Source organism: Camelus bactrianus, chromosome 8, assembly GCF_048773025.1.
Source record: "Camelus bactrianus isolate YW-2024 breed Bactrian camel chromosome 8, ASM4877302v1, whole genome shotgun sequence".
Classification (NCBI taxonomy): domain Eukaryota; kingdom Metazoa; phylum Chordata; class Mammalia; order Artiodactyla; family Camelidae; genus Camelus; species Camelus bactrianus.
Window position 1 is genome coordinate 54,982,590 of NC_133546.1, and position 14,684 is coordinate 54,997,273.

General features: G+C 34.4%; 1 protein-coding gene across 2 annotated transcripts in view; it reads right to left on the minus strand.

Annotated features, from left to right (window-relative positions):
- Nucleotides 1–947: 947 nt before the first annotated feature.
- The window catches only part of MANEA (mannosidase endo-alpha), a 60,139-nt gene continuing 46,402 nt past the window's right edge, over nt 948–14,684 (minus strand). For both annotated transcript variants that reach the window (XM_074368608.1, XM_074368607.1), the window contains exons 4-5: nt 5,932–6,008; nt 948–5,238 (exon numbers count right to left, since the gene is read on the minus strand). In XM_074368608.1, coding sequence (XP_074224709.1) covers nt 4,581–5,238; nt 5,932–6,008 — 735 coding nt within the window. In that variant the 3' untranslated portion in view covers nt 948–4,580. The remainder of the gene's footprint in view (nt 5,239–5,931; nt 6,009–14,684) is intronic.

Sequence of the window (14,684 nt, forward strand, 5' to 3'; positions counted from 1 at the left end):
GCAACAGAATAAAAGCATTTCAGGTCCTTCTCAATAAATATAAATGAACTCAAATCAGCTACTCAACAGTAAATTCAGGAGGAATAATAGAGAAGACTGGCTAAGAGATATGCACCTAACTCACTTGTCTGGTGGTTTAATTTCTGATCGGACAAGACCTGGAGAAAGCTATCACATGATCAGAGCCACATGGATTAACTTTTACTGACTTGTCTTTTACTGTTATATACTTGGAATATATCCAATAATAATCACAATAACTAGTCATCTGAAATCCCTGTGAATGTTATAAAATGTTGAGGACATTTTTCGTAATACAGTTTTACATTCTTTACATCAGAGGTCAAAAACTAGTGACCAATGAGCTGGATCCAGCAAGCAAATATTTAAAAACTCTTTTGCAACATTTGCCAACAAATTTTAATTAGAAAAATTTACACACACGCAGGCATACATACTTCCTCATTTTAGGGACCCATAGCTGCAAAGGGGGCAACACTGACAAGAGCTGTTAGCAACTACTCCTATTAGGTGACAGTCGTCCACAGTCCCTAGGACTCTACAGGGTTTAAACCTAATGCATTTATTAATGTTGCCTGACAGTTTTGACCTTAGGTATAGTGCCTGTTTAAGATATGTATTTTAAAATGTATCGACAAGGTGAAGTTTGCCTTGCATAGGAACGGAGGTGCTTCTTTTCTGACAAGAGCCATATAACACCTTGTGTTTCAGTTCAGTACCAATGCAGTCGTCAGCCATACATGCTAGTACCGTATATGTACATCCTTTGTTAAATTCCGTTCTTATTTATATATTCATTGTTAATTATTTCTTATAAAAATGTCAAATCTTTTTTGCAGAGTCAGAGTACACATATTGTAAGAGGAAACATTACCTAAATTTTATTTTAAAATAACTCAAGTAAAAAAAATGACATGAGAAACATGTGCACTAAGGAAATATTTTATTTGAGGATTAAATTAAGACTTCAGCTACAAACCCATAATACTCATATAAGGAAAAATAAAATAGAATTTGAACTCAACTACTGTTTATATGATTGTCACCAACTATTTTGCTTATAAAAACGCCTCAAAAGTCAAGAGCATAATTTTCAAGAATGCACATTAAAGTATAACAGCAAATTTTCAAGTAAGAATTTAGCAATCAGATTTGCTGTTGACTTTACAGGAGTCAGATTAGACTGCTTCATTTTAATAATGGCTTAGTCTGCCACATGGATGTTTAGGTATTAAAAAATGATATATATAATGGCAGTACTCAATAAATATAAATTTAGTACATATAAACAAAAAAGTGGCTGCTAGTCATAAGTGACTGTGTTCAGAGATGTACATTTCTAAAATGTACTACATGTACTACAATTGAATTTCTTCTAAATATTTTTCTCTTTTTCATTTGATATTTTCAAGGTAAGGATAAAGTTTACATTGTTAGCCACTATAATCAAATTAACATGGTGCTATACAGTATTTTGAAAACGGCTTTTGTAAAACTGACTCAAAAATACTTTTGTGCACAGACATAATGTATTTTAGATGCCACTGAGTAGCTGAAGACTGCCCCTTTATTTTGTGTTGTTTAAAATGATTGTTTAGCTTTTTAACCTATTCTTTTAAAAAGTCAAATAAAAACACAAAAGCATGATGATATAATCATATACCATTAGCTGACTTGTTCACAGAATTATAGCTACCATGGTATATCATTCAGTATCATGAAATATTTATTTCAGTGGAATAGACTCAAAGGCTTTTTAAATTTATATAAAAAATTAACCATAAACAGAGAAATTTGAAGTACAATACATAAGATGCTTTAAATGAAGCCTAGAACATATAAAAAGTGCCAGTATGTTTCAACTTTAAGCAAATAATCATAGATCTAAAATTTACTAATTAATCTTAAATTATTTTATCTTTTGATATTATAAATACTAATTTTATAATAACAAAAGCTAATCACACTGAAATGTGTTCCCCCCTTCATTGATACCTGGAATATAACAGCACTGCGACTACATTCTTTGATTTGACTTAGGATGAATTGAGTCTCTGTATGTAAAGCAACGTAGTATACCTGAATTCTTAAGAATAATAATCATACATTCAGCATACAATAACATTTAGCCTTTATGTGGATATATAACAAAGTCAGTATAAAATTTAAAGTATATTAAAAAAAAAAAAGAATATCTATCTAAGCCAAAAAACTTTTTGGCTTGGTGTTTCATTTTGAAATTGTAAATGTTTATGACCAGTTAAATTTCAGTTATTTTTATAAAGTATTGCTTCTACGCAGTGGGACATGAGACTGTTCAACCTTTATTTAAATCTCAAATTAAGACTTTTAAGGACTGTTTCTGTAGGCACTATATAAGGAGCAGTCACTGTGTTTAAACTGAGTAACTGATCAGTTTCAAGAAGTGTTTAGTTATGAACTTGGTAGGTTCTCTGGTGGCTTGTTACTTTTGTTTTAGGGGAAGATAAATTTCCTAAAGAATCTAAACTTTTTATGAGTCAAATGGTATAAGGCAGCTGTAATACATACCTGAGGAAGATTGTGGAAGCATTCCTCCCTATTCCTTCTAATAACTTTTATGATAGTCAAATAATTATAAATCAGTTAATTATCATGAGATGTGACTCCAAACATTCTTCCATTGAGAATAACTTTCCGAAATGAGAACCTATCTTATCTTTCTTAGAAATCTGGCTGTTTGGGGTAATGTGTTGGGAACTCCAGCAAAGCTCAGAGGCAAAGTTTGCTGTCACAGATGATCTATGTCTGCAGTGGGAGCTGGAGAGACAATGGTGTCCATATTGAGGATTTAGTTATCTTGTTTTTATGAAATAGTTCTAAGATTCAGAGAAAGTGAATAAAATTTACTGTCATGCTGGGCTCAAACATATGACATACGCAATGCCAAAAATTCCTGTGTGGTAGATATTTCTCTAACTAAACTTTAATAAAATATGGTATGTTATAAACAATTATTAGGTATGACATATTTAGAATTTATCCCTAAGATAATATATAGTGGCTCACTGGATGTAAGGAAAAAAAAATCCACAGGTTATAAATGTATGAGTGTTCCTATGAAAATGCTTGGTTATAACATTATAGTGATTTATTCTTATAATTTCCCATGGCCTGAGCATTCTGAGTAATGGCAAATTCTTAAGTTACAGATAAGTTTAACATTAATCATGCCTCTTTACAAAGCCATGATAGTGAAATCTATTTTTAAACAGTGCTTTTGAAATAAACTGATGAGTGTCTTTATACTCTGAACATTAATATATATATTGTTTAGTATTTCCCTATTGTTTACCTTTAGTGAATTAAATATCTAAATAATATTCATGTAATAGCATATTAGACTTTTTACTATAGTTCTAATTACAAATATTAACTATATGATACAGTGCTTTTTATTCTTTAGAAATTAAACATTCATTTTAGCATTCAGATGATTACTTCATCACATTATGACAACTGATCACAAATCTTTACCCTGATTGATAGGTAACATTACCATTTTTAGATGGGGATATTATTGTATATATTTCAAAGACAGTACTTTAAATTAAATTCAGGTATTATTTCCATCATTAGGTATTTAAACCCACTTAGTCAAACTTCAGGAATGAATTTAAGATGCAAAGGAATTTTCATTTCCATGTCTTTAAAATTGAAAATGCTTAGTAAGTTTTCTCCATTAATGTTAGTAAAAAATAGCTTAAAATCTTAAAAGGCAATCTAATGATAGTATCAACTTTTTCTTATCTAACAGTGGGGCTCTAATTAACATTAAATTTAAAAACATGCATAATAACAAGTTAAAGATTGACTTTAAAAACAACATTTGGGGCATTATATTTTCATAATAACAACTGTGAAATTGAGAAGTAGCTGTAAATATTAGACATGCAAAACAGCATGCTATATAGCTCACCAAAAATGTGCAGATGATTAGGTATACTGTGCTGCAGAAAGCAGGTCTTCCTCACATAATATGGTTCACAGTAAGGCAAAAGGCATATGATTTTACTTTTCTTAAGAATTATCATTGGAGAGTTATCCAAAGTCTGAACACTAACAAATTTAACATAGTTGACTGGATCATTTGGAAAAAAAGAACATGTACATTATCTTTCAGGTCTTTTTTTTCTTCAACACACACCAAATATACACACGATCCTGTTTCTTTGGGCCCAGAACACAGTAGGATTTAACTGTGTGCTACTTTAGGGAACACAAGCAATTATCTAATGTGGAATAAAAAGAGCTATCAAAGCAGGATTTCAATTTCAGTCAGAAATTCAGCAAGTTATGCTACAAGGAATGTTATTTGCACAACTTTTCTCTCAGATATTTTCTCAGTGCAACACTGTGTAAGGTGGCAATCATAATATTACTATCTCTAATAAAAATAATCTGCACATTTTTAGAGGTGATAGTAGTAGCATATTGACAGTTTTCTTTCTGTAACTCAAAACAAAAGGAATGTCTTGAAATTAGGTGATTTCCATAGTTATTAAACTTTAATCAGTGCATTAAAAAAGAGGTAGCTGGGGATCTAATGCATAAGCTGCTCTTTCCTTCCTGTATTTTTCAGACCATTTACGAGTTAGCTCTAGATAAAGGCTTGGTTTATGAGGCCGGTAATCCAGGTATACAGTATTACTAGTTCTTTTGGGAACAGCCTTTTCAATCTGAGTTCCTTCATGCCACTCATTAAAAGAGGTGATGGAAATTATACTGGGTTGGGCTTGGAGTGCAGCACTCAGAGCGGTCTCGTAGTATTTCCCATTGATTCGGTTGCGAGTATTCTGAGTGTTCCATGGACGGATGCTGGTATCTATGTATCCTGGGCCCACACTTGGGATAAATATCAGGTTGTACTGATCACAAAAATATTTTAGCTTAGCCCAGTTCTCATATGATGAGCCATAAGTAAAGCCATTTGTGGCAAAATATGTGTAAATTCCATCAAAACCACCTCGAAGAATTTCATATCTATGTTTGCTGTCCACTAGAAGTGCAATAAATAATGCATCATAAGGAGAATTGCGAATGCTCCGAGACCCTGAGCTGGTTAACAAATTGGCCCATTTTTCAGGAGTTGTGATATAGGAATCATAGACATAAAACATTGGAAGAGCTTTGCCAGTCTCAGTCTTATACCTATAAAAGGCTGGGTGATTTCCATATCTAGAATACAAACATAGGTAAAAAGCAAAGTGAATATACGTAACTCATTTGCTATAGACAATTGTTTATGTATTGAAAATGAAGGTAATCAGTACAGTTTAAGCACTTTGTTCACCTTCTTTGATGAATTAGCTCTAAGTGTAACATTACAAATGCATTTTTAATTTTACACATTGGGAAATGAGATACTGGATACATTAAGACATTACCAAACAAGGAAGTAATTATCTTATGGTTTAGAAATGATGAGTAACAATAAAAAGCCTACTTTCTACATAAAAATACCACTTTTTTTGTATAAGTGATAAATGTCCCACTGTTGATGACATGTTTGTTTGTAAGAGTATGGCATCTGTCACAGACTATTAGTGAAACCGTAGTAATAAATTCTTTCCTTGTGATCATACTAAATATAAATGAAAACATTAGATGTGGGTGCACCACTATAAAAGCAGTTCACATTTCATACGCTGAACGTCCTTTTAAAAAGATAACTAGATACTCATAAGATTTACAGAATTTCAATTTAAAATGTCAGATAACAGAATCATAGTCTAATAAAACAATAAAAACAGCAACCTTTAACTGCATTATAAGGAAATTCAGAAACGTTCCTTAAAATGATTGCAATGTTCACTATCATTCAAATCTAAATATACTTGTAATAGTAATTATAGCATAAAAGGAACTCACTTATCTATAATGTATTTGACATTTGTGTACATGTTTTGCTCATCTCGATTCTTATATGGTTCAATGTGAAAAGTAACCTACAACAAAAAAACACTGATTAGAGAAAAAATTATGGGATATGCTTTCATTTTTACATATTTTTAATAAACTGACCAATTTAATAACTTCAAGATGAATACGTACCTAATAGTAATAAGAAAGCTTTCTCTGTTAAATAATATCCTAAATATTTTATACTTTTTAACTTCAGTTAATTAACTTCAGTTAATTTTCTCAACTCTGTAAGGTAGTTACTATTAGAATCTTCATTTTCTATATGAAGCAGTAACAGTTTAGGTTCGTGACCTGTCACCTAGCCAGCTGGAGGCAATATGAGCAATCTGAATTCAAAGCTCAAATGTTCAACCCGTGTGCAATAATACTTCTTCCTATGTGCTTATTCTTTTTAAAGAATAAATAGGGATATATTCTGTTTTTAGACATAACCTTCTTTAAGGCAAAACGAAACATGGTCTAGAAAAACCTGGATTCTTTTTTCAGCTGTGAACATTAAGTTTACATTTAGATGGAATCAATAGCAAATATCACGAAGTGACAAATTCCCCAGTACCATTAAAATAGCACTTTACAAAATAATCTGCATTTACTATATACTATTATTCAAACAATTTATAACCAAATTACTTAAAAAATCTAGTACTGTTAACAATCATTTTTAGACTGCTTGTTAGTGATGTGGTTTATATATCTCTACCATAATAGTAGAAAGCCGTAACCAAAAATATTTTAAAAATACTGTACACAGAAAATTCCATTTCTTAACATAAATTATATATCAAGAAAAACTGGCTAGCAAAACCATTTTGTCATTTCTAACTAGTGGGGTAGATTGTCGTTTAAGGGAAGTATCATATACACTAAGATCTGCAAAACAAATACAAGAAACCATTAAAAATCTTTATGGCAATCTAATAAACTTATTGATATTATTTTAATTTTAGAGTTTGGTTTCTATGAAGCATGTATGGAATTACAGACTCCTATGCTACTGCAATATAAAATGCCTTTGTTTTCAACCACCCAGTTAAAGTGAAATGTATTTTACATTAATCAGTGCTACTAGGCTTCACAGAATTAATTTTAAAGTCAGACAGCATTTAGTGAGACTATCATTCCATACTTTTAATAAAATGAGATTTCAGTAATATTATGCATGAAAAGTTTTAGTAATAACAAAGGTCAATTCCATTTCTGCAGTATATTGTACGTACTGCTAGGGCAGTTAGATTTTGCAGTAGCTCTAGCATTTGCTTTTTAACTTCAATTGAAAGAAAATTTGCAAGGGTATAGGTATTTTCATACTCTTACATAATCTTGGGTAATCTTTTAGATGCAACATTATATTTTCTAAGTACGTTTCCATTTTATATATAAAGGACACCATATTTAAGCAAATATCCTATGTTGAAATAAATTTACTTTTAAAGTTGCAGAGTATAAATGGCACCCTTTTGTAAAGTGCAGTGCAATATATTTATAATAATTCAAAAGCCATTATTGATAAATACATAACATTTAAAATATATAACATTTAAAAATTTCCCTCATATATTCCTAACTTCTTAATTGTAATATTTGTAGGCTTAATTAATATGATGTAGTCACCATTTCACTATTCCATTTGGAAAAATCTATTAGACCAATACTATGACTTTAAAAATGATAGAATACTATATATAAAATCAAATGTTTGCATTATCTTTAGATGCAGGAGAGTTATATAAATGTTCCCTCATTTCATGCTTCTAATTTTGACCATGACCGTCTCTTCTTTAACCTGCACCTAAAGTGAACTGTCTGAAGTGAAAACCTGATGATACCAGAGAGAGGTATCAGCAACATGATGGCCAAAAATGTTCCTCCTATTTATTCCTTTTTAAATCAATGAATTAGACACTCATCCATGAACAAAAGTACCTCTGCGGTGTTTTGGGACCTCATATCTTACTCCAAGGAACCCGGGAGTTGTCATATCCACCATGAAGCTGGTAAGAGACAAATAAACCTGTTCTAGCTGGGGTAAACAAAAGGGCCAGGCAAAAACTGGGTGAATGAACACCCAGGCAGGCACTCACACAAAAGACAGAACTTGCAGAATTCTAGTCTTCCCAAAGAGAGACTCCAGCACATAAGTGAAGACAGAAAAAGAAAAACATCAAGTTTGGTGGAGGCAGGGGCAGTAGGAAAACTTTCCTGGCACCATGCCTCTGCCCAAGGCAACACTTAAAAGGGAGGATTTACCTGGTGGAGGAGACCTGTCCTGCAGGGGAAAAGGAAAGCAGTGACTGCCCAGCTCTCCCAGCTGGAGGAAGGGGCTGGAGGTATCTGTTCTCTCCACTAGCACTTGGACTACTAAAATGGGAGTTTTAAAGCTGGGGGGGAAGGAGAATATTAGGAAACATGCAGGTGAGAACCTCGACTGGTGGTAAAGGGATTGTTTTTTGCAGATGACCACCAAGGAGCCACTGGGCTCACCCTACTGGATCTGTGGGCACCCCAACACACCCAGTGTTAAACCCAAACTTTCCCCCACTCTATGTGGGCCCCCAGCTGCCGCTGCAAAATGAAGCTCTAGTAGACTGACACCATACTCAGAAGCCTCTCTTTTGTCTTCCCAAAGGTTACAAAGGTTCAAAATTCACCCAACAGAGGGAGCAAGAAGCTGCAGCAGGTACAAATTCACAAAAACAGGGAAAAATCAGATAACATCAACATTATGGAATATAACATACCATCTGCTGAAGGCAATAAGAGTTAAGGTATCTACTTATCTTAAAAACAATGCACATCTAAAAAGAATATGAAAAATCATATCATGGAGACATGGCATCACATAAAAATTACGTATTTCTAGTAATCAAGTGCAAAGGCACAGAATACTGCAGTTTATCTGATAAAGAATTGAAAAGAGATGTTATGAAGAAACTCAACAGGTTACAAGAAAACTCAGAAAGACAATTCAATAAAGTCAGGACTAAAATATAGGAACACAATGATTCTCTATTAACGAGAAAGAAATGATAAAAAAGAACCAAATAAAAATTGTGGAGCTGGAGAGCATGCAATAGAGAGAATATGTAGCAGAGCATATGAGGTAAGAATAACCTACTTGGAGGCTAGAAATTTTTAAGTAACACAAAAGAGGAGGGGGAACTTAAAAAAAGAGCAAAGAGAGCCTATGTGATCTATGGATATCTATCAAAAGACAAATATCAGGATAATCAGGATTCCAGACAGAGAGGAGGGAGGGGCAAGGAGATAATTTAAACAAATAATAGCTGAGAACTTTCAAAACCTAAGGAACGACTTGGACATACAAGTCTATAAAGTTAATAGATCATCCTATTATCTCAATGCAAAAAGACATCTAAGACATTAAAGGCAGACACAGGAAAAAAAAAAAAAAAAAGAGGAATCTACAAAGGACCACCATTAGGCTATCAGCAGATTTCTCTACAGATTCAGGCCAGGGGACAGTAGAATGACATATGACATAAAGAGTTGAAAGACAGAAATGGCCAACCAAGAATACTCTATCTAGCAAAGTTATCCTTCAGATATGAAGGAGCTTTCCCAAACAAAATCTGAAGGAGTTAATCATGACTAGATCTATCTGTCTTGCAAGAAATGCTGAAAGTAGTTCAGGGTGAAATGAAAACAGGCTAATAAATCACATGAATACATACAAAATTAAACAATATGCTGGTAAAGATGAGAAATATGCAGTCAGAAAACTGTAACTCTGTAGTAGGATGGTGGTTTAACTATTTAATTATAGTATAAAGGTTAAATGAATGAGTAGGAAAAATACCTGGCTACTAAAATTTGTTAATATGCAATAAAAAAGAGGTAAATTGTGACATCAATATATGAAAGGGAAGAGCAAAATGGTGGAGACTTTAGGATTAAAGGTAAGTTTCTATCAGCCTAAAATGGATTGTTTAATCTGTAAGATGTTTTATGTAGCCCTCTTTGGTAACGACAAAGCAGAAACCTGTAGCAGATCTACAAAAGACAAAAAGAGGGAAAAAGAAATCATGGAAATACAAAATCAGAATACAGTTAATAAGATTACATGTTAATGATTACTCTGAATGTAAATGGACTGAATTCACCAGTCAAAAGGCACATGGCTGGATGGGTGGAAAAAAACAAGACCAAACTAAATGGTGTTATCAAGAGATTCAGTGAAGCTTTAAGGATGCACATATACTCAACGAGAAAGGATGGGAAAGATATTACATACAGATGGAAACTTCAATAGAACATAAATTTCAGATTAAATGAGAAGTTAATTTTTTTATGGAAATGTTTCCATGTGTATAGCAGTGATGCTGTATTTTAAAATTATTTTTGTGTTTCTTCTGGTTATTTTCTTCCATATCAACAGATCTTTATAATCATTGTACTTATGCTGATTACTGTTAATTTTCTTATTGTCTAAGTGATTGTCCAATATCTTTATTTCTCTGTAGTTTTACTTTATAATTTTGTTAAAATAAATCTCTCTCTTCTATTAGGAAAAATAAAATGGCTCTGGTTCAAGAGGGTGATGTAGGAAGATCTTGAACCTACCTCCTTCCCTAGACAACCAAATCTACAGCCATAAATGGAACAATTTCCTCTGAAAAGAAACTGGTAGAGTGACCCCATCATGTCTGGCAAACAAGAGGGAAACCACATCAAAATGAAAAAAGGCTGAGACAATCTTGCTATAAACCCCATCCCTACCAGTGACACATGATCAGGAGGGAGCTCAGAACCCAGAGTTTTCCCCCTGAAGAATAAAGGGTTTGTATCCCACATTTGGCATACCAGCTTCTAAAACCAGCACCTGAAAGATGAGTCCCCAACACACCTGGCTTTGCAGACACAAAGGGCTGTAGCTCTTAAAGGGCTTGCATGCAGACTCATCCATCCCAGGGACCAGTGCAGAAGCAGTCCTTTCAAAAGTACCCAAATTTTATGTAAAAGTCACTTGCTAATTTTAAAGTAGTGGTTGAGAGGCAAGGACCTGCTGGGATATTCCATGGGGAAGGAGACTGGAGGGCTCTATTTACTCATTCACCCTCTGCTTGCAGGTGTCATTTTTTAACTTTCTTCCTTTTTATCTTTTTTTTAAGCAGGTGCCATCTTTGCACCCCATCAGCCTCACTCTGGGCAATGGGTGTCATCTTCTAGCTCTCCCTCTGTCACGCTCAAGAGCACCAGTATTTCCCAAAGAGGAGCTTTTACATGTCTGGTGACCTAGATTTTGTGGCTGCCACAAAGGGACAAATGATCATGTGGCTCTGGAGGCCAAGGGAGCTTGTGTTCCTGGGTCCCATGGGACTGTAACAGAGAGACAGTTCATGGCAGACTGCCACTCCCATGGCACTGTACAGACATCTAACTGGAACATACCCACACTCTTTCTGAGAAAGACGTCTATTGGTGCTCTGGCCTGAGGGGCAGACTTCTGGTTTTGCATACTTATAGGAGCCTATGGAGGTCCCTGTGGGGAATGGAGGCAGTGGGCACAATCTGCACTCTCTCTGCCTCACTCCAGGTCAGTTATCTTCAGGAACGTAGACAAAGGAAACATAGCCTTAGATCCTTAGCTGGTGCTCTGCTTTTTTCAGCTTGCCAGCAGATACCTCTTTATCACTTGGCACTTGTGGCCAGGGGGGCTTCAGGTTTACCACAATTCTAGAGTCTACAGAGGTGCTCAGGGCACATAGGTCAGAGAATGCCATCTTTGTGCTCTCCCTCTACCTCACTACAGCTCACTGGTATCTACCAGAAAAGAACTTACACTCAACTGGAGCCCCCAGTTTTCACCACTGCCACCCAGCAAACACCTCCAGATCACCTGGCTCTGGTGGCCAGCAGGGTTTATACTGTAATCCTACAGGACGAAATATATTTGCACTTGCTAAAATCTGCTGCCTCAGGGTCTGACTTCATATCAGCCTGAATAGAGGTGCTACCTGAGATCCTCCCCTTAAAGACACTGACTGGTCTTGGCATACCTTCAACTACTATGAGGTAGTAAAAAAAAAAAAAAAAAAAAAAAAACTAGGCTGTTTGGACAAACAGAGAGGTTTGAGACAACCAAGAGCTAGGGCAGGGTTGAATGACAAGGTTCATCTTATGCAGAAGGCCAGTGCTTCGAGACAGAAGTGTTTCATCAAATGCAAAGAAACCAAAACAGAGTCAAACAAAATGAAAAAACAGAGGAATATGTTCCAAATGAAAGAAAAGATAGTATCTCAGGAAAAAAAAAAAACTTAACAAAACAGAGATAACTAACCTGATAGAGCTGAAAGTAATGGTAATAAAAATGCTAACCAAATTCAAGAAAAGAATGGTTGAACACAGAATGTCAACAAAGATAGAAAATACAAGAAGGGGGTCACAGAGCTAAATAATACAATAACTGTACTGGAAAATGCACTAGAAGGGTTCAAAGCATACTAGAAGCAGAAGAAAAGATCACTGAACTTGAAGACAGGGCAAGAGGCACTCACCCAATCAGAGAAGCAAAAATTGAAAAACAGTGAAGATAGGTTAAGGGACTTCTGGAACACTTATAATGTGAATGCTAGTTAGCTTGATGTTGTCCTCTAAGGAGCAGAGAAAGCGGCAGAAAACTTAATTGGAGACGTACTGACTAAAAAATTCCCTATCCTGGGGAAGAAAATACATTTAGATTAAGGAAGCCCAGAGAGTTCCAAATAAAATTAACCCAAAGAGACCCACACCAAGACACATTATGATTAAAATGTCACAATTAAACGTAAGAACCCAGACATACTCAAATAAATAGGTACAATAGGTAAAGGACAGCCTCTTCAATAAATGGTGTTAGGAAAAATGGACAGCCAAGATGCAAAATAATGAAACTGGATCACTATTTTACACCATAATTTAAACAAATTCTAAAAAATTTATCAAAGACTTGAATGTAAGACTGGAAACCATAAAACTTCTAGAAGAAAACATAGGTGGTAAGTTCACTGACACAGGTCTTGGCAATGATATTTTTGGATTTGACACCAAAATCAAAGGCAACAAAAGCAAAAATAAACAAGTGGGACTATATCTAACTGAAAAGCTCTGTACAGCAGAGCAAACCATCAACAAATAAAAAGGCAATGGAAGAAAACATTTGCATATCATATATCTGATAAGGGGCTAATATCCCAAGTGTATAAAGAACTCCTCCAATTCAGTAGCAAAAAGGAAAAAAAAAAAAATCCTACTAAAAGTGGGCAGAGGATCTGGGCAGTCTCTGAATAGACATTTTTTCCAAAGAATACAAAAAAAGGCCAACAAACACATGAAAAGTTGCTCAAAATCACTACTCATCAGCGAAATGCAAATTAAAACCACAATGAACTATCATTTCATGTATATCAGAATGACTATTATCAAAAAGATAAAAAATAAGAAGTGTTGCCATACATGTAGAGAAAAGGAAACACTTTTGCATTGTTGGTGGCAATGTTAACTGGTATGGCCACTATGTAAAACAACAGGAAGGACTATCATACAATCAGGCAATTCCACTACTGTCTGTCTATTTGAAGAAGACAAAAACAGTACTTCAAGAAAATACAAACATTCTAATGGTCAGTGCATCACTATTTACACAGCCAACACATGGAAACAACCCAATGTCCATCGGCACATGAATGGATTTAAAAAATGCATTGTATGTGTGTATCTATACAGTATATTCCACCATAAAAAATAATGAAATCTTGCCATTCGCAACAGCATGAATGGACGGACCTGAGGGCATTATGCTAACTGAAATAAGTCAGAAAGAAAAAAGACAAATACCATACCATCTCACTTACATGTGGAAAAGACAACAATAAAAAAACAAGCTCTTAGAAATACACAACAAACTGGTGGTTGCCAGAAGCTGGGGGTGGGATGTGGGCAAAGGTGTTCAAAACATACAAATTTCCAGTTGTAAAATAAATATATCATGGAGGTACAATATCCATGGTGGTGTAGTTCATAATACTGCATTAGCATATTTGCAAATACTTGAGAGAACAGATCTTAAAAGTTCTTATCACAAGAAAAAAAATTCTGAAACTATGTATGGTGATGGGTGTTAAGATTTATCATGTTGGTCATTTCACAGTATACCTAAATGTCAAATCTTTACCTTATACACCTGAAACTAATATATTAGGTGTCAATTATACTTAAAAAGTGTAAAATTAAAGAATATCTCAAGTGAAAAATGGAAACATAACATACACAATCATGGGATATTGCAAAAGCAGTACTGAGAGTATGAAATGCATATATTAAGAAATAAAGACTGCAAATATGTCCACCAAGACTGAATCAAGAAGAAACTGACCATTTGAACAAACTGATCACTAGAAATGAAATCGAATTAGCAATAAAAAACCTCCCTACAAATAAAAGTCCAGGACCGGACGGCTTCACCAGGGAATTCTACCAATCATACAAAGAACTCATACCAGTCCTTCTCAAACTCTTCCAGAAATTTGAAAAGGAGGGAATACTCCCAAACTCATTCCATGAAGCCACCATCACCCTGATACCAAAACCAGGCAAAGACACTACCAAAAAAGAGAATTACAGGCCAATATCACTGATGAACACAGACGCCAAAATCCTCACCAAAATATTAGCAAATAGAATCCAACAGCACATAAAGATTA